This window comes from Lichenostomus cassidix, chromosome 1 (genome assembly GCF_008360975.1).
Source record: "Lichenostomus cassidix isolate B80296 chromosome 1, HeHo_3.0, whole genome shotgun sequence".
Classification (NCBI taxonomy): domain Eukaryota; kingdom Metazoa; phylum Chordata; class Aves; order Passeriformes; family Meliphagidae; genus Lichenostomus; species Lichenostomus cassidix.
Window position 1 is genome coordinate 65051717 of NC_139479.1, and position 20549 is coordinate 65072265.

The 20549-nt window shown below is 43.1% G+C and overlaps 2 protein-coding genes across 4 annotated transcripts in view; one reads left to right on the forward strand and one right to left on the reverse strand.

Annotated features, from left to right (window-relative positions):
* SMAD9 (SMAD family member 9) overlaps positions 1-8226 on the forward strand; it is a 43282-nt gene extending 35056 nt beyond the window's left edge. For all 3 annotated transcript variants that reach the window (XM_085061336.1, XM_085061350.1, XM_085061345.1), the window contains exon 7: positions 369-8226. In XM_085061336.1, coding sequence (XP_084917462.1) covers positions 369-512 — 144 coding nt within the window. In that variant the 3' untranslated portion in view covers positions 513-8226. The remainder of the gene's footprint in view (positions 1-368) is intronic.
* A 6826-nt stretch (positions 8227-15052) lies between these two features.
* RFXAP (regulatory factor X associated protein) lies at positions 15053-20315 on the reverse strand. Its single transcript, XM_085061359.1, has 3 exons — positions 19715-20315; positions 17472-17579; positions 15053-15262 (listed from the first exon to the last, which is right to left on the reverse strand). Exons 1-3 carry the CDS (start codon positions 20168-20170, stop codon positions 15152-15154), a joined length of 675 nt encoding a protein of 224 aa, XP_084917485.1. The 5' UTR covers positions 20171-20315; the 3' UTR covers positions 15053-15151.
* Positions 20316-20549: the final 234 nt, after the last annotated feature.

Here is a 20549-nt window from a genome sequence, read left to right on the forward strand (position 1 = left end):
CCAGTCTGACAGATTTTCCTGGGCATGTCTCTGGTGTGCAAACAACAGGGACCATTCCCCATGGGCTGTTTGCAGGCAGCCAAGCTTGGAAACAGGCCTTTCTTTGCTAGTTGTTCTCAGCACCTGGAAGTGTGACTGAGATTTTTAATTTAATAGCATAGAGTCCCTGGTAATTTTAACAATGACCTTAAAAAGGAGCAAAGTTTCTAGAGAAAATTATCCCTAGGATAAAGCATTAAATCTCGGGAACTTGGGTGGTGGACTGTCTGTAGTTGTGTAAGACTATCAGCACTGGAGTTGTGATTTAATGTTTTGGGTATTTAAAAAAAACAAAACAAACAAACCCTCACTTTTTGGTCCTTTTATAGGGCTGGGGAGCAGAGTATCATCGCCAAGATGTTACAAGCACACCCTGCTGGATTGAGATCCACCTGCATGGACCATTGCAATGGCTGGATAAGGTGCTGACACAGATGGGCTCACCTCACAACCCCATCTCCTCAGTCTCTTAAGAATCATCTCTAGAATTCCCTTAGGATGGATGCTATTGCAGGCAGTGGCTTATAGAATTCCCATGAACAGAAGCTTCTATATGTAGATGTATGTAGATGTAAATATATCTATACATAGTCTACTCTCTTTTATTTTTCATTTTGTGGTTTCTAGTTACTATGATGCCAGTAAAATAAGTTTAGAAATTCAGGTATAGCATATCTGTTCTCTAGTACAAAATAAGCCAAATTCCTGCAAAAGTGTCAAACATTTCCTGTGAGCATCTTCATTCCCCAGCCAAACCAGTAAATGGTGCGAATTCCCAGCAATTTCACGTGGGTTCAGAAACCTGGCTGTAGCTGTTCCTAGTAGGTGAAATTCACCCCTCTGCAGGCAACCAAAGTCAGATCTCTGTGCCATTTACATTCATCTTACATCCTAATTTCAAGTCCACAAGAGGACCTTAAGCGGTGCACAGGACTTATGCATAGAGACGACTTTTATCTAGTGAACTGAAGGACTAAACTGCAATTCCAGTCTGTCTCCCTACTGCAAAGCATGATGGGACAACAAATCCTCTGAGGAGCTGCGGCACACCCGTCTCTCCTGGGATTTGGCAGGAGGAGAGAGCTCTCAGGACCTGTTCAGCACAGGAGCCTTATCAGAGCATTCTGGACAATCCAAGTAGTCTGATACTGTTAACACAGTAGGGTACGGTACTGCTGCACTGAAAAGCAAAAAGCTCCTAAGAAAAAAATAATAATTGAAATATATGCCTATGAGTAAAAAAAACTGATTAACTTCCAGTGCTTTTTTGCAAAGTACATACATACTTGCATATGTATCCAGCATGTAACCTGAGTCCTATCCATTCTACAGTATTGATGTTTTAAAGTTAGGACTGTCTGTAGTTAGACTGCTGTGCTGATATCAAGGGTACACCCAAAAGGGACTTGAACTGTGATTCGGAAAAGGAAAATTAAGGGAATTAATTCTGTGCATTGAAGAAGCAAATAATTTTTTTATCATTCATCTTGGGAACAGAAAGCTCCACCCTCAAAGGATACAATGAGAAGGAGATGGGAGTCAGCCATGTCCATCCCCTGTACTGGGCCAGTCCTTGGGATCTGACTGCATAGCTTGGGTCTGACTGAGACAACTTCCCTGAGTGTCACTCCATACATCCCCATGGATCTGTTTCTCATCTTAGATACAGGCTTCATCATTTCCTAAGCTTTTGCCTTGCCTGCAGAGGATGGTGAGGCAGTGTAAGCCACAGACAAATGAAGAATGAATCTATGTGCAGAACATTGTCTGTGTTCCTTCTGTAAGCAGGGAAACCTATTGCCCATACCCTAATCCCATCCTTGAAAAATGCTGTTCATTTCAAAACTTTTTCTGAGGAAACAGGTGAAACTCTAACTACATTTCGGCGGTCTTTCCTTTTGCTGAAAGAGTTAAGTATTATTTCTTTCCAGGCATAACAGTCCACTGAAATTTGTTTTTATTTAAGGGTTAGAAAGAGTGATAACTTCTCCAATCTCATTCCTCCATAGAATGCAGAAGTATCATGGGGGGAAAAAAAGGTTTTCAGAATATTTATTTTCTTCTCACACAATATCTGGTGCTACACATTTTTCTTCATAATTAGAAGAGGATGTCTGAAATCTTCAGCTGTATCACATATGCAAAAGGAAAAACATCCACTGGAAAGACAGTGAATAAACCAACAGTGTTACTTCATTTGAATGCATCTTCAGCTGCCCGCAGAACTAGCAGGGAAAAAGGAGGATATCAGAAGGATAAATTATTGTTAAATTTGAGCAGTAATAGCAAGTTGTATAGGAAATTTGTAGGTGAGAAGAACCCTATCCTGTCACCATTTGACATCAGCAGTGTCACTGTGAGATAGGTAAAGTTTTACAGTCTCTTGCAGCAATGAAATCCAATAATAATAATAATATATAGAAATTCCAGGTGTGCCATTTACTATTTAGCAGACTTTAGAGACATCAGTTTGGAAAAACGCATTTTCCTCAGCTCCCTCTGTCATCAGTGATCAGGTACTGGTAACATGTTTTTTAAGCATGTTTATTGCCCGTCTTCTCCAGTAGCACCTTTGCTCCAGGATGAGCACCTTTTGATTTTTCTCATTCCTTTTTTTTCTTAGCAGCTAAGGACACAGGAAATCACCTCTCCTGTCCAGGATCTAGCTCTGTCCTTTATCCTAGATTCTTCCTTGCCTTTTAGGCTGACACCTCCTTCCCTTCTAATATAGAGAGAAGCCTAGGAATTCCTTTTAGACATTCTGAGCGTTGTCAGCTTCCTCACAGAGAGCAAAAGGAGACGTTCTGAGGTGCTTCTGCTCTTGGGCAGCTCCAGAACCTGGTTTTCTGTCAATGCTGTGCAGGAAAACTGGATGGCCAGTGAAGAGAGGCAGGTTTTTCTCAGGTTCTTCTGGGACATTATTTGTTTCATCACAAGGTATTTCAAATAGGTGAAATACACTGTGCTCTGAGCATGCTTATGTCTTCTCACTGAGTATAATGGGAACTTGGGATCACTAGCTCAAATGCAGACTGCTACTCTGGATGTATCTAAAAGTAGATGAGGCAAACCCTAAGGAAGATGTGGCAACTTTCCCAGCCTAGTAATGATGCTTGTTCAGTAAGTGTTTGTTTGGTTTAAATGGAAGGTGGAAAACTAAGAGGAGTTTTTCCTTTCCTTTATGTCTACCTTTATAGTAATCATTTTGCAAATAGGATTTGGCTTCCATGCAGTCCATACATGTATCTCATTTAAGGTAGTCACCCTAATACTGCCTTACTAGTAAGGAAAGCTGCATTTCTGGAATATGATTCTTCTGACACATTTAAAACACCTGTATTAGGACGAGATGAATTCCAGCAAATTCAACTATTTGCTGAAAGTTGGATCAAAGCACTCAATCATGGGCAATTCTGGCAACAACCACCTCACTGTTGTTAGCCTTTGGGAAGGCTGGTACCACTGTGTCAGCTGTTTCCTGTTTTGGTGGCTTCTGGGGGCTTAAGCCCACTGTGTAAGTTGCTGTGCAACCACACAGAAGCTGACAGCTCCTCCTCAAAGCTCACACTGCATGGAAGAAGGAGTTTACAGAGGATGAAGCAACAAAGTGAAGATAACCCTGATGCAGAGATGCCAGATGCAGAGATAAAAAGTAAGGCTAATAAACCATTTATTTCTCTTTCTTTTTGAACAAAGTTTCTTTTACCAGCTTCTCTAGTATATATGAATTGATATTGGTTAAAAATTCAGGTTTCTAACAATTTACAGCAATATAACTTTGAATCTCTTATGTCTCCCCATCTTGGAAGAAGATAATTTCTGCTGAAAGGTCTGCATGAACCTTTAAACCTGTAGTCAATTTAAGGTCTTTAAATATAGTACTCATTAATACTCAAGCTTTGGAGATAGTCTTCCTGAGAGATTTAAAACCACTCACAGGGAGACTACTCAGTTGAAGGCAGGTTTTTTAGATGTTTTTCTTTTGAGTCATTAACAGTTCATAGCCTCTTGAAAGTTTCTGTGGAGGAGTGGGCAGGCAGCAGTGGGAGTCTAATGAGGCAGAGCCACAAAGCACATTCAGCATAGTACATAGACCACTTGTTTTCCTATTAAACAGTCGAGAGAAGATGACCTTAGTTGCTGCCAGTTCTTCAGCTGCACCAGTATTCAAGTGCTGTTTGCATCCAGAGGTGACAGAAGCAAATCTAGCAAATCTTTCACCCTGACTGTCTGGAGCCATTTCATGGCACTGCTGCTTGGGTGGCTCAGTCCCATCCCCTTGCCCTGGAAAAGCTGCCTGGGTATTGCACAGCAGCGGCTCTAGCATTCAGCGGTGCAGCACGTGTTTTCCCTCAGCATCAGCAGCTAGGACACCAATGTTTTTAATCCTCATCGGAATGTTTTACCGAGCTCAGTCTGAAGGATAATGTATAGAAATATAAAGGGGAGCTGGGCTGAAAGTACCAGCTGAAGTTGAGGAAATCACTTCCATGTCTCCCAGCAGACACTGTGTCAAGACTTTCACCTCCCTGAGCAGCCTTCTCCAAGTCATCCCTATCCTGAGCAGGATGCCAGAGTTGATGCCATGCTGAGATCCCTTCCAATATACATTATCCTCTTGGTCTCTGGAGATTCAGGGATAACTGGTTGCCACAGGAAGGAGCTCTCTGTTAGCAGCAAGTTTCAGGACGAAACACGTTTCTCCTTAGATATTTCGTAATTATTTCCCTCAGCATAAAAGCAACACTCCAAACATCTCTCGCTGTAATCATCTTCACCACACCCATCTAAAAATGCAGAAAACAATGCATTTGTGACTGTAACCTTATCTAATCTGCCCTTGTTCTTCCTGGTTTGCAACACCCACCTTTGTCTATCAGCTCTACAAATCAATCTCTCCAGTGACTAAGGAGTTGCACAAACAGATGGATTTCCAGAGGCAGCTCAGGGAGAGACTGTTTGCTTCTTGACTGGATGGAAACAATTTATAAAGAAGCCTGATCAAATTTAGGAACTTTGACGGGGTCTCAAGTATAAAACTAATTTTCTAGTATCAAGATTTCTCTGGTGCAACTGTAACTTTTAGGAATACTTTAGCACTACAGCTCAGTAGTGTAGCTCAGTAAAGGAAAGCAACGTTACATCTTCTGTACTATTCACCTCTTCCACTGGCTCCCCACAACCTAACTTAGTACAACCAAAATCAAACACAATGAGAAAAGATTAATGAGTCATAAGGTAGAGTAATTAAATACCATTTTTGAAAGGGGAGTGCGGCCGAAAATGTAGATTTATATCACCAGAAGGCCATGTAGTGATAGGACAAGGGGGTAATGGCTTTAACTGAAAGAGCATAGTTTTAGTTAAGATATTAGGAAAAAATCCTTTAACTGTGAGGGTGGGGAGACACTGGCACAGGAAAAGCCATCCCAGAGAAATTGTGGACGCCCCATCCCTGGAAATGTTCAAGGCCAGGTTGGATGGGGCTTTGAGTAACCTGGTTTAGAGGAGGGTGTCCCTGCCCATGGCAGGGGTTTGGGACTTGATGATCTTTAAAGGTCACTTCCAACCCAGGCTTCTTGGATGATGATGTCACAGGTGCTCACCAAGCCAAAGGCAAGAGTTCCTTGCTCTGGAGAAACCTGGAGAGCAGGCTGTTACTTGAACACCTGAACCCAAGCCTTTCCAAGTGAGTGGAGACCCCACTGAAGGGGCTGAGAAAATTTTTATAGAGGATTTACAGTTCATGGGTGTTCAGTAGCCAGAAATGCACTGGGATGATGAAGAGACTGAGGAGGAAGGAACATACAACCAGATAAGCTCAGTGGTCAATGCTGGAGGTATCAAGACAGTACAAGCTTGGGCAGCCATTGTGATCTCTAGAGCTTTTTGCATTCACATCTGAACTAATCATCAAGACCTGTTTTAGGAACAGCTTGAAGTACCACAATCCTTGCTTGGGTTCTTCCTATACACCCAGCCTCGGAGAGTGTGCCAGCTCCCTGATTAAGCCATTCAACATATTGGGACAAATGGTGTCCCATGTGATCCAGAGAGTAGGCTCTGGTTGCATCTGGGAACCACATTTGGAAGTGCCCTCTGCTGTGCTGCCAAGACCAATGAGGACCTCATCTTTGGGGCAGCTGCTCAAGGACACAATAAGCACATTCAGTGTGTGCTCCTCAAAAACAGATGCAGTCTGCACAGAAATTGCATGAGTGAAGGGCATGGATTATATATAGAGAGAGCATCTACCTGAGAATTGTGATAAACCAGCTCATTTCATGTATAGGTGGGAAATTGCAGTGCCCAAATGAAAATGGTGTCAGCAGGAACCTTCATGACGACTCCTGACTATGAAATCACATTTTTAACAGTACATAAGAATGGACAAGTGTGCTTCCCTAGGAGAAACTAAGAGGTCAAGTCACCATGAAAAAAGAGCTTGACAGGTTTGGTCCCATCTTGCAGTGGGGAGAGAGATTCTATGAGACTTTGGATCTGTGAATAAAAACTTCTCACCCTGGAGGTTTCACTGCAGCCACTGAAATAGGGCCTGCTCCTCATGGCAACTTCAGGAGAACCTCTCTGCAAGATACAGGAAGCGTGAGTGGGCATTAAGTCTTTATTCAGCTGAGAGAAATCTCTTTGTGTCTTTAGTGCAGACAGACACTTCTGCATGTTGGGGACCAGCACAGAACACAGCCTTTGGTTTGTACCCATCATCTACCCATAGGAAGCTCCAGAACAGCCAGGAACAGCCACAATCCTGCGACCTGTTCACCCCAAGGCTTTCCAGACACCTTGCCCAGGCGTGCCTTACAGTGCATTGCCATACTGATGGCAGTGAGAATCCTAGCAGGAGGACACCTCCACTTGCACCTGGGCCATGCTTGCAAACTTGGTGCCTGTACAGATAACAAGTCTAATTTGCAGGCCATGTCTCTTACGCAAGGTAGACATAACCACTATGTCCTCCAGACAGCTACTTCAGAGTCAGCTACTCTTCCATTACAGTCAATGTGAACATTTGCAGCTAATTGTGAACACATTTTAGATCTTCAGTCATAGTGTTTTTATTATCCATGGATGCTGCTATTTTATATTCTGTGTTAGTATTCAAATAATATTGCATATTAATAGCATAGGGTGAAATAGACCAACCAGTTAATAATTTTAAATACAGACCTCATCAGCAAAGAAAAGCTAGAAAAAACTTGGTAAAATCCGATCCCTTGCACTTTCACAGTATTGAGTGAGCACATCGTATTTCAAAGTGGTTTATTTGATGCTAAAGTGCATGTTGTCTTATTAATTCACAGTCATGTCCATGAGAAGCTTTGCAAACAAGAGAGCAAGGGAACAAACATAATGATGAGCAGAGATAATACGCATTCAGATAAATTTTCTTCACTTACTCAAGCCATTGGAGTTTTAAATTATTTATGATAAAGTACAAGTTAAATGTACCACAGCCTACTTTCTGCAGGTAAGTCAGTGTTAGCAATTTAAACCCTCACTTCATATCACCTCTGTGATATAAATGGGGCTGAGAAGTGAGACAAGAAAGCAGAGAAAGAGGCTTTTTGTGTGGATCAATGAAGCCATAAAGTTGTAACGGTCTATGAAAGGGGCTAAAATGGTGGATTTGAGCAAGATGTGTTAACTATGGGGTTAACTATGAGCTACCAGTCTGGTGCAGAAAAGCACTGTGAGTCATCCATGGAATTAACACAGTCACTTATGTCTATGAATAATTCTGCCCTCCGTTTTCTGTCAGAAGCAAAGCAAAACATCTGCACCATCCACAAGTATTACTCACAGTTTGTGATATTCTCTAAACCAGCGCAGATTGTTTTATAAAGAACAACACTTGGGCTCTTGCCTGTCGAGAATGAAAAATCTCATACGTAGCTTCAGGAGTGAGAGATCCCCCAACCAGCCCCAGAGTATTCTATTCCACACTGTGTCATACCAAGAAAGATGTAGTGACTGCTAACCAAGGGGACATTTTCACAAGCATTCCTCCTGCTGCATTTGATTTGAGGCATTTTGAAGACAACGCACTTAGTCTGAACAATACACTTTTTAACGCACTCCACTTTCTTTGGCCAGAATTATTCCATTGTAAAAGGGATTATTCATGTCTTGTGTTTTACTGTTAATAAAGATATTTCTGTTTTACGAGCTCTTTCCCTTGGTGTGTCCTATTCTTCTCTTTGAAAGAGATTGGAATGCTGTAGGTCCCAGTCTGACCACAAGTGACTTTGGGAACTGGAGCATTTAGAGCCTTTATTCATACAAATCAGTCTTAGGCAAGAGGAATCAGTGACTGCACTGAGTAATGGGATGCTCAACACAAGAATACGTATTGAAAATTAATACGGCATAAAATCTCCATGTACAGTATATGAATTCTTCACTGTCCTGTGGTAGATTTGATGATTCAAGAGGATGGTTCAGCTTTCTTTTGATAGGGGCATCTCTGATCAGACAGGTAGTCAATGAGCAGTGATGCTGCCCTGTGACAAAAGCCTTCCCTCTGGACCAGACTGAGTGGAAAGACAGACTTGCAGCTGTGTGGTTCTCAAACTGCTCAAGGACAAATAGAGACATAGTAAGAATGTACTCTCACAGAAGCGTCGTGTCTCCAACTTCCTAAAGTTCATATTTTTGTTTTGCAATTACAAAAGGGAATAGACAACATAATGGTCCTCAGAGCCACAGGAACATTGTTGGCTTGGGAATCCCATCCCATCTGCCCGAACAGGAGAGCGCTGCTACCAGCACATCTCCCAGTGTCTGCACCAGCCTGATGGTGCTGCTATCACAGACCACCAAATATACAGGATATGTGAGCTGCACTCTGCTGAACAACTTTGTGCACAACTTCAGCAGCTTCCATTCGTTTTGACAAACAACTTGTTTAGCACTATCTTAACAAACACTCCCTGTGCCATTTTTCTACCCTGAGGGTTTGAGGTTTTTAAAAGTTTAATCAGATCCATCCACCCAAATGAACTGTTCACCTTTCCTAAGTTGACCATTTAAACAAAATCAAATACATTATTCTACAATTTTAGCCAAGTATGTTTTCACATAAATTCTTACACACTGAAAAGTAACCTGATTTTACTTAAAGCTAAAATAACTTTCTATAACAAGACCTTGGAACACAAAATGTCATCTAGTCAGAACTGGCTGTTTTAGCACAGGAAGAAAAACCCATACAAACTTAACAAAACAAAAAAAGACCACTCTTTTTTTTAAGAAAACCCAAAGATTTTACTCACTTACTGGTCCAGAACTGTTCATACAAAGTTTTTCAAGTTCTTTTTTAAAGAATAACTTGCACAATGCTAAATACAATAAATCCCTAAAGAACAAGTTTTGCACATACAAAAAGGACAGCTTGTAAAAATCAGTAAGACTAACAAATACTCCAGAAGAGATATTATTTAGTTGATCAAACTGCTGCAATATAAAAGTAGCACTTGATAATAACCACCTACTCCATCTGGATAACCTCTGTTCGGAAATGTGGCTTAATACAAAATTTTTTTATAAACAAAACATGGTCTTTAACACTTACATAATATAGTATTTGGATTCTTAATCAATCGCAAGTTCATTTTAATTAGCTGAAAACCTGTGAAGTCTAGCACTGCAGCTGATTAGCCGTCTTAATAGAAGAAATTTAAATATATTTTTTTAGAAGAAAAAGACTAGTTTTTGGATTAATTTGCTATTATGAGTAAAAATCTTTAAAATTTAATTTAGTTACTTAAAGTGAGTGATATTCTAATCTGTAATTAAGTTACATTTCACATATAAGAATTTGGTAATTTCAAATAACTCCATCTAACAAGGTCCAGCTCCCACTTTCATAGATTCCACCTACCACTTTTTTAAAGCTTTTTGCCATTTATCACTTTTGGATCTTTTAAATGCAAATTCTTTTACATGCTATGCACTAAATGAAGCATTTCAAACCTACTCAACTTGCAGGTAATGAACAGATCACCTACTTGTACATTTTTGCACCACTGGATCGACTTCCTGATGGCATGCTGTCTTTGACTTTAGTGCAAGATTCTACTGGACATATTTTTCTCATATCCCTGAGCAACTGCAGTTAGGTAATGCCACTGGACTGGCTCAACTTCAGAACTTTATTTCACAACGTCCACGGAAAGTAATTGACTCCCTTAAATGATTGTCATCAAAGACTGACTTGTTTAACTGTCAAAATTTATATGGAAAATTGTCATTTAATGATGACTTTGGCAGGAAAAGGGTGTACAGCTAAACATTGCTATCATAAACAAATTTTTACTAACAAATTAAATATTAAAATGAAGGTTTAAAAGTAATTGTAAAATAGACTCCTCCAGATTTGCATATACCACCAAGCTGAGTGGTGCTGACACACATGAAGGACAGGATGCCATGCAGAGCACCTGTGTGGTGCAATAAGGCAGAAGAAGTGCTTGGGAAGGGAAAAAGAAGATTCATTCAGATTCTTCTGAAAGCTGGGTTTGGCATAGAGAAAAGCAAGGTCAAGGGACCTGCACAGGAGATTCAGTTCTTTACAGTAAAACGGTAGGATGGATGCCATCACGGGTGCGATGACAAAATAGCAACTATGTTTCCACCAGCTCAGAGGGAAACACAAGCTGTCCTAGGCCTTGTGGAGTTCTGGAGAATGCATGTTACTGGTTATAGTGAGCTTGTAAGCTCTGCCCTCTATCAAGTGACCCAGAAGAAGAAATGTTTTGAGTCAGGCCTTGAGCAACAGGGTTTTGAACAAATCAAACAGAAAACAGCTCCTGTAGTAGCACTTGGACCTGGCTGGAGAGGACCAGCAGTGCAAAATATACTCTACACTGCAGCTAGGAAGCATGGTCTTACCTGGAGTCTCTAGCAAAGAAATCAGTAGAAACCTGAGGCTGACCATTAGTTTTGGTGCTGGGATTATCAAGGATCAGAGACCCACTACTGAACTGAAAAAGAGGTACCAGCAGTGATAGGAGAAATGGGTGACTATATTTGTGCAAACAACTAGGTACCCTGAAAGAACCAGACAGATTCTAGAAGAATGGGAGTGTGGGGGTGCATGTTGGAGGGGAGATACGTAGAAGGTGGATTGGGAAGCCTGTACCTTCCCAGTATGTCAGCCAATGCGGAAAGGGGGTGGGCAACATGTGGTTGGGAGCCCAGGATAAAAGGAGGCTGCATTTTCCAAAACTTCAAGAGACCCCACCCCAGAGGGGTATGCCCCAATGGACTCTCCCTTTAAACCAATGAAGTTGATTTCTGTAGGACTGCTCTGTTTCCTTTGTGGACACTAGCCTTTGGCAACATGGTTTTCTGCACAGCAACCTATGAGGGGGTTCAGGCCACCTCAGTTGCTGGGACAGAAGCACATGTCCTCTTGGCACCACAACTGCCTGTGCTACACTGGATGTTCAAAGGAAACATCCCCTCCACGTCATGTAACCAGTGCTATATGGAGTAAGTGGGTAACATGGATTACATGAGTTCGATTGGGACTTCTGGAAGATCATGAACTGGCCAGAAGGCAAGAGATTTTGGAGCATTTCCAGAGAAGGTGACTTGAGCCCAAGAAGCACCACCACATAACAAGTTACCAGAAGATGAGAGAGGCTATGATCTGTTTACTGACAGATTCTGCCGTGTGGCAGAAAACCATCAGAGGTGGACAAGTCATTGAGGCTGCTGAAGGAGAAGGCAAGCCAAGTCAATCTGCAGAGATGAAAGCCATTCAACTAGCCCTAGAGACTGCTGAAAGAGAAAAGTGACCTGTACTCTATACTGACTCCTGGAGGGTGGCTAATGCCCTACAGAAGTGGCTGCAGCCATGGAAGACCAATTGGCAACACAGGCAAAAACCCACATGGGCTGGACTGCACCTGCACTGGGGCAGGACATCAGTGCATGGGTCAAAAACATGACTGGAAAGGTACATCAGGTAGATGTTTACACGCCCAAAAGCCACATCACTGATGAACATCAGAGCATTGATCAGGTAGATAAGACTGCCAGAACTGAACTCAGGTAGACTTGGACTGGGAGTGGAAGGGTGAGCTCTCTATAGCCCGATGGGGCCAGTGAAACATCAGTTGCAACATACAGCTTATGGGCTTGTGATTGAGGGGTGGACCTGGCCGTAGAGGCCATCACACAGATCATCCATGAATGAGAAATGTGTGCTGCAATCAACCAAGCCACGTAAGTAAACCTTCCCCAGAACAGAGGGCGGTGGCTGGGCTTCTGCTATGGTGAGGCCTGGCAAATTGACTACTGCCATGAACGTGCCAAGGCAAGAGATACATACAGACCATGGTAGAGGCAACTGTCTGGCTGGAAACATACCCTGTAAACCATTGCCACTGCTCAAGACACCATATCAGGCCACATTTTGGGCCAGCAAGGTACTCCACAGAGAATCGACTCAGACAATAGGATTCAGTATCAAAATAGCCTCTGTGCTGGTTTGAAGGTAAACCAGCGAGAGGAATTAACCTCTCGCAAATACCTTGCAAGAGATTTCAAGACAGAGTTACAATTTAACAGGAAAATAAAGGCAATACAGAAACACTGGCTTGAAGGGTCAGAGTACAACCAGATACCCTGTTGGTCAGGGTGGCAGTCACAGTGTGATTAAGCAGTGGCAGCAGTGCTATTGAAGAGGTGGTTGAAAGCAGTTGTCCTTGCATAAAGTCCTGGCCCTCCTCTGGATCCGTCCAGTGGTGGTGGTTGTGTCCCAGTCCCCAAACCTCCAGATTACATACCCTCAAATCCAGGCAGGAATGTTCAGTACCTCCCCAGGGCAGGGAGTTTCACAATGGAGTAATGTAATCCTATGAGTCACAGGATATTTTGGGGAGTCCTTGATGGCCCATATGCAGAGATGACCCTCCCCCCTTAGGCTAGGTGCAGGTATCACAGGAAGACGAAGAGAATATTACACCTAGCTCATAGGTGGGGTATGCAGCTGTTGCAAATGATCCAGCATTAACAGTTCATCAGAAGGTGATGTAGGTGGTGGTAGAATACATACTTTGGTTACACCTTACATAGTACCCCGAGACACCCTCATAAACTCTTGGGCAAAGAAACACAGCATTAAGTGGATATATCCTATCCCTTACCACCCATAAGCCTCTGGAAAGAGTGAGACATATAATGGACTGCTGAACACTATGTCAAGAGTGTTAGGTAGTGGGGCATGGAAGCACTGGGATGCAAATTTAGCAGAAGCCACTTGGCTGGTTAACACAAGGGGATCTGCTAACCTCACTGGTCCTGCCCAAACAAAACCCCTACACGTGTAGTTCCCTCTACTACACGTGGGAAGTGTCTGGGAAAATCGGGGTGGATTTCTCCTCTCATTGAAAAAGGCAAATCCATTCTTAGGATTGTCTTCACTCAAGTACCTGGGTGTACTTGGTGGGCAATGCAGAAGGATGAGGAGATCCAATGTTGCGCTCCAAGGAGATTTAACCTTGGGGGAAAAATCATTTGTAGTGTAAGACATATGTTGCAGAAGTAAAGCAGCAAAAATGACATGAACTGATGAAGAGCAAATTTTGCAAGGAACAAGGAGAGTGCAACACACAGAGCCAGTTGGTGCCCAGTAATCAAGTGTGCTGCTTCTCCTGTCCTGAGCACCCATCCTGACGGAATGAGGCCCATGTCATGGCCTGGTTCTGGACACCTGGAAGGGTGGAGGATGCTCTTGAAATGGCAAAGTAACACCTATCAGTGAAAGGACAGGGGATAGCAGATAATGAAAATTTTTAAATCTGTAAGTCCAGCCACAGTCAAGCCATCACAGCCCTGCTACTTTGCTCTGATACTACCCCATCTGGAGGACTGCATCCAGCTTTGGGACTTCTGACATAGGAAGGACATCCACCTGTTGGAGCAAGCCCAGAGAAGGGTTACAAGTTGATTAGAGGGATGGAAGACCTCTCCTATGAGGAGAGGCTGAGAGAATTGGGATTGTTCAGCCTGGAAAAGAGGCAGTTCTGGAATGACCTAATTGCAGCCTTCCAACACCTGAAGGGAGCCTACAGGAAAGATGGGAGAAAGACTTTTTACAAGGGCATGTAGTGACAGGATAAGGGGGAATGGGTACACACTTAAAGAGAGTAGGTTTAGATTAGATATTAGGAAGAAATTAGTTATTGTGAGGGTGGTGAGGCTGGAGTAGGCTGCTCAGAAGTTAGATATGGATGCCCCCTCCATGGGAAGTCTTCAAGGCCAGGGTGGATGGAGCTCTGAGCAGCCTGGTCTTATGAAAGGTGTCTCTGCTCACAGCAGCTTGGAACGTGACTTTTCAAGGTCCCTTCCAAGTGTTAAGGAATACATCTGATGCAGATAGCTGGTCTGTAAGCTACAGTTAGAGATGCAGATTGAGCTCTGGGTGGGAGCCCAGACAGGAGGCTGTGAACTGCCAACTCTTTGCGTAACAAAAGCCATGAAGATGAGTGGCTAGCCAAATGAATGGACACAGAGACAAAGCAGGAATGGAAGACTCAGGAGGAAAAGTGAGACTTGACTTAGACTGTGATGTATAAAAGCCAAGGAGCTCCTTTGTTTGAGATCCCTCCTTGGAGGCACCAACCCAGGCTGTTTCTGTGTTACTAAATTGTGAATAAATTGCTTTATGGAACAAGGTATCTGAGACCTGGGGTCAAACCAGTAAGGAAACCTGCTCTGACTGAGCTGGGTGTGCAGGGAGTCAAGCAGGGCACCTGTCAGATCACTGGAGCTGCCCATGGTGAAGGAGCTTTGGTCCCAGAAGTTAAAGTCTCTGGCACTGGGAGAGTGACTGCCAGAGAGTCTTGTGAATGGTCAGACTGGGAAGTTTTTGTAACACAACCCAGGCCATTCTATGATTTGCTCACAAGTTTGCAGATACCCAAGCAGCTCAAAACCTCAAAAGTGCAAACAAGAAATGAATAGATAACAGCAGCAACTCCCATTTTCATTTAAACATTGAGAATCTTTGTATTTATACAAAATACAGATCCTATCCCTCCTTCGGCACCAGACTCATCTGCAGATCATTGACCTTTTCTCATTACCCAGGTGCTCCTTGAAACTGTTGCTGCCTTTGCTCCAAAGCTTGTTGACTTAACAGCTGCTGCTGTTTCTGTAGAAACTGCACTACTTCTGGGCTTCTGAGTAGGGACTGAAAGAGAGGGAAAATTAACTTTACTTTACAAAACTCACATATGTTGAATAGCTACCATAGTAATATTCTTCCATTACATGAATTTGAGCGTTACCCACTGCTCTTGTTTAACCCCAGCACACAATTAAGTATCAGCCTCTTCCTCCCTCCCTCCCTCCCTGCTGTGGAAGGAAGCACTGTGCCGCATTTTCAACAGTTTTCATCACAAACCCAAAGCACAGCCTCATACAAGCTAGTGTGAAGAAATTTAACTGTATCCCAGCCAAAACGAGTACATTCATACAAAGGAGAATTCAATTAAATACTGCAGAATTACAAAACATGCTCACAAAAGGCATCTAGAACTGTTTCAGGGCATCAGCAGGTAACCAGAAACAGCACTTACACACATCTTGAAAGCACATCCAGAATGTAAAGAATATACAGTATCACAAAACCCCCATAAGTATAGCAAACAGCAGTAATCTATTGACATACTAAAAACAAAACATGTTTCAACTGTGCTTCAATTCTGAGCTAATTTCTACATTTTGCACAGCAGATTGCTCAAAAATACTTTCATAAACAAACAAAATGTTGTAATTCTGCAGCAAAGCTCATGTGCCTGTCAGAGTTCAAGCATCAGGACTATGCCCTTAGCAGGTGTTAGTTTTAGGCAGTCCTGTAAGGAGTAGGGAGTAGGACTTAATGATCCTTATGGGTCCCTTCCAACTCAAGATACTCTATGATGTTCAGAATTTCCCAACATTTCCAAACAGCAGTCCATCCACAGGGAACGAGTTAAAAAACTCCTTGGCCTTCCATCGGAAGACAAAAGTATCTAAAAGTATTTGCACCTGGCTCCCGGCCTGAACAGTTGCAGTAATCCAACTCTGGTTGTTCACTCTCATTCCTACACAGCAGCAGCACAAGTGATTGTAAGGTCAAATGGCAAATTAGGATGGGAACTGATCCTCCCAAAAATTAATACAGGAAAAGGGTTATTTTTCAGCTAAATGAATTCTCTAGACACATGCTCATTAACCATGGTTACTTCAGTGATATAACCAAAGAGGTACTGCAACTGCAAGTCAGAGGAGAAAGAGAGAAGCAAGAACCAGATCAAGGAGAATCTGAATTTAATGAATACTGCAAAGAAACCTGAGCTCTTAAAGAGCCTTGACATAACTTTGTGCAAAAGCTCTCAACATCTATTAAAAGAACTTCTCGTTTCTGTATGCCTATAAAAAATGTTTCATTAGTAAGATATCTTTCAAATGTAATTAAAAGCCACATCAACAGAAACAGCCAGGAAAGGGGACAGCAAGCCAGTAATTGGGGCATGAAGAATAAGAGATAATATGGAAACTACTCCATAGTTCATTACTTGTTTTCCTTGTAAAAACTAAAAAAGCTGTGAATACTCCTCTGAGTTTTAGCCACAATCATTAAAAAATTGCTATAATTGAGAAAGAATTATCAAGAAATACATCTAGGTAGTTGTATACTTAAGACTAACATGATGTTTCTTCAAAGGTTTTCCAAATTTCTGAACAAGCACTACAGCACGTTAATAAGGATTGTTAAATTGCTTTGCACAGGTAACAGACAGAAGACAAACAGTCCTGATAAGTTTTTAAGAACAGTGACTGCAAAAACATGCAACAAAGAAAGTTGTAATGAAGAAGCCAAAAAAACTGTAGGTACTGAATAATTTCCCTGAATGGGGCTTAACTTGTTAAAGAAACCAATGTCTAAAAAAACTTATGACTCACGGCATTCATGCAGTCTGCAAATATTGCAAATCACAATGTTACTTAGTTTGCTTTATCAACACAACCTAAACTGATATGATACATCTACAGCTTCTAAACACACCACTGTAAAGCTTACAGCAGATCTAAAGTCTATACATTGTTCTACCTAAAGCTTTGGTTTCACAAGCTAAAACCATCTCAATTATCCTATAGGCACTATCTACCCTAAAACCACATCTGTTACTACCAAAATACAAAACTTCAGTTAATGTGGCAGAGTTCATTAAATTCAGTCATCTTAGTATTCTCCACAGAGAGACTGAGGCACACATGCCTGAAGCATATTTCAAATTTGAATATAGGCACATGCAGTGTATGCTTATTGAAATGATTTTCTTTTTTCACAATGGTGACAGGTAAACATTCTTACACTGCCTTTGAGTTCAAAACCTCATGAAAACAAGACTTACCAGCCTCTTTTTATTCAATACTTGTTCTAAAAGAGTAGGTCTGGCTGGGCGATCTCCAATGGATCCTGTTCTCTGCTTTGTAACAGACACTGAACCTTCAACACTATCCTGCACATGACAGAAAACAAAAATCAGGGAAGTTAGACTATAAACTCTGATGGAGTGAAAATCCCAAGCGCAAAGAACATTTGCGTCCTTAATCTGCAGAGGAAAGTTAACAACACAGAAATGGAAGTCTACTCAAGATTTGGCCTCTTCTTTCCATCTCCTTTCACTATTTCACCAGTAAGAGTGAAGCAAGGCAGGTGAGTTAGTACTCTACACTGCAAAACTAAACAGGTTAATAGAGCCACTTAATGGCTTCAATTTATTTAACTGCATTTCTTAAAAATGAAGTAATTCACAACAGCTCAATCTCCAGCTTGTGACAATGAATGGTATTTACCATTTGTAATTGGGCAGGAATGACAGTAATACTTGTAGTACCAAAACAAAACAAACTTCAGAACACTATTGTGAACTTGCCAAACCCACAGGCTTTTTTTTTTTCCCTGCAAGTTTATTCTGTTCCTTATACAATCACCAGTCGACTGAATTAGACATACAAATTCAACATGGCTCTATAATCTGCTCTAAAGAAAACATTAATAGTTTGGAAAATTTCAACCAATGTTGAATCCTATGTGTATTACATTCAAAACTTACTGACACTTCTGTTTACCTGAAAGGGCTCAAAATCAAGAACAACAAAAATGTATCCCAGTATCTTTCACTTCAATCTTGTCTACAGAAGAGAAAAATGAAACTTCTACTAGGAACTTCTGAAAACGGCCTTAACAGAGACCACTGCAAAAAAACATTGGAAGTTTAGCACTAAATATCCTGCTTTCTTCTGCAAGTTCAGACCTTTATTTCCTAACATGCAAAGCAACCTGCACTTGCAGAAACTGGGAAAAAAACCACCCTCTTCTAACACACAATAATCACAATTTCCTGTTACAGGTCAGAAAGTTTTAACCTGCCACTACATGAAATGCAGCATTTTTACCCTTCTGCCATACTGTCTCCTTTTCTGAACTAGCACAAGTATTTGTGTAGACACATCATGAACTGAGCAGGTTGAACTAACATGAAAGGAAGAGAGAAGAGGGAAAGTCATGCTGGTCTATAAATCCACAATTCATTCTCATCTTGAATCAGGTGTGCAGCTGCTCTTCCCTCACCTAAAAGAGAAGTAGCTACTAAAATTAGAAAACGGAGGAGCAAGGATAATAAAAGTGCGTAACTTTTTCCTTGGAAACAAGCATGCTATGCCTTTTGAAAACTTAGAGGCAAGCCTATCAAGCAAAATATCACAAACTGAAGAGGAATTAATTGTTCTAATGTAAACACTGCCTGGTAAATTAGGTTGACACCAAGAAGATTCAAACACAAGGACAGTATTCACTCCAGGTAGCAGACCTGAAGAAACTAGCAGAATGTAACAGATGCTCAGAGCTTACAAAGGTTCGACAAAAACTGAAAACACTATATGGAACACATATCACTTATAGTTACAGAACATATCAGAAAACCTCAGCAAGTCCTTTCAACTGAAAAAGAGAGAATATTCCTTAGCAGCATCATGTACACTTCCTTTTTTTTTTTTAAAGCACCTGTCTCATAGCTTTTACAGACAGACAAAAGAAGATTCTTCGGTGTGTCACCCAGTATGATTACTACTATATTTACATGAAGAAAAACTAGTAGTGATCCAGATATTTACCTGCCATTTATACAAAAAGTAACAACCAAAAAACATCTTGAAGAACCTACACAACTGATTTTTATACACCTGATATCCAACAGCCTTTGTGACTTTAAAACCCCACACTTCAGCACTACCTGAGCAAGACGTCTGACATCTCTCTTAGATCTATACTTTCCTCCCGAGGAAAAAAAAAAAAAAAGCCACGCTGCACAGCGAAGCACCTTCTAACAACAATTCTTTTCCTGGAATCTTCTGGTATAGCTATAAGCTTGTACAATTTATGTCAGAGAGCCAAAACCAAACAGGGCTTGCTCTGGCAAATCGGAGGAAGAGCGAGCTCTAGGACGGCCCTAGACCCCTTTTCTCTGGAAAGGTCCCATTCCGCCTGAAAGAAGCCGGCTTTCCAGGCAAGCCGCAGCTGCCGGGGACCAGGCGGCAGGCAGGTTGCCCCCCGAGGGTGGCACTGCCGAGGCCCCGCCGCCCCCCGCCTCACCTCGGCCCGCTGGCCGCCCCCCGCGGCCGCCGCCCCGCCGCCCCCCAGGGCCTGGTCGCTCTTCTTGCGCTTGTACTTGTCCTTGTAGATCTTGTTGCGGTGCCGCTTGCACATCCAGGGCTTGCGCTGCTTCACCACCTGCGTGGTGGTCTCGCTGCAGCCCTGGTAGGTGCAGCTCTTGCACTCGCCGCCCGCCGCCGCTTCGCCGCTCGCAGCCGCCGCTCCCGCCACCTCCTCCTCCTCCAGCTCCTCCACGCTGGCAGTGCTCTCGCCGCCCGCCGCCTCGGCCTCGACCTCCACCTCCTCCTCCCCCGCCTCGACCTCGGCGGCGGGCCCCAGCTCGTAGAACACCATGAGGCCGCCGCTAGCGGAGGGCGGCAGCTGCGGGTCGGCGCTCGGCTGCAGCACCACCCCCGCCGCCCCGGCCGCCGCCTCCTCGCCGCCGCCCGGCTGCATCACGAGCAGCACCAGCTGCTGCTGCTGCGGCGACGAGGAGGAGGAAGCCGAGGAGGAAGAAGCGGAGGAGGCGAGAGGGGCGGCGGGGCTGCCCCTCAGGGCGGCGGTGCCCGGCCCGGCCGCTCCTCAGCCCGCCGCTCCCGCGCCGTCTGCGCGCAGGCGCCGGGCACACTGCGCATGCGCCCCGGCCGCGCTGAGGGGCGGTGCCCTGGTGCTGGCGCTGCCCTCTGAGCCCGCCGCGGCTCTGCTGGCGTGAGGCGTCTGTGGGCGTGCGGCGGGCAGTGCCTTTTCGTAGACACGTTTCTCGCTTTCTGTGCAAATTAATTATTATGCGCAGTCTGATCTTTCAGATATTTTTGGAAATGGGTCAGAGGGCTTC

Bases quoted from the DNA above. Each gene is read 5' to 3' on its own strand.
- RFXAP (XM_085061359.1), bottom strand. From the start codon at position 20,170: ATGCAGCCGGGCGGCGGCGAGGAGGCGGCGGCCGGGGCGGCGGGGGTG. The intron at 17,580-19,714 runs GTGAGGCGGGGG...TGTCATGTGCAG, and splicing joins GGGGCGGCCAGCGGGCCGAG to GATAGTGTTGAAGGTTCAGT. The intron at 15,263-17,471 runs GTAAGTCTTGTT...CCTCTCTTTCAG, and splicing joins TATTGAATAAAAAGAGGCTG to TCCCTACTCAGAAGCCCAGA.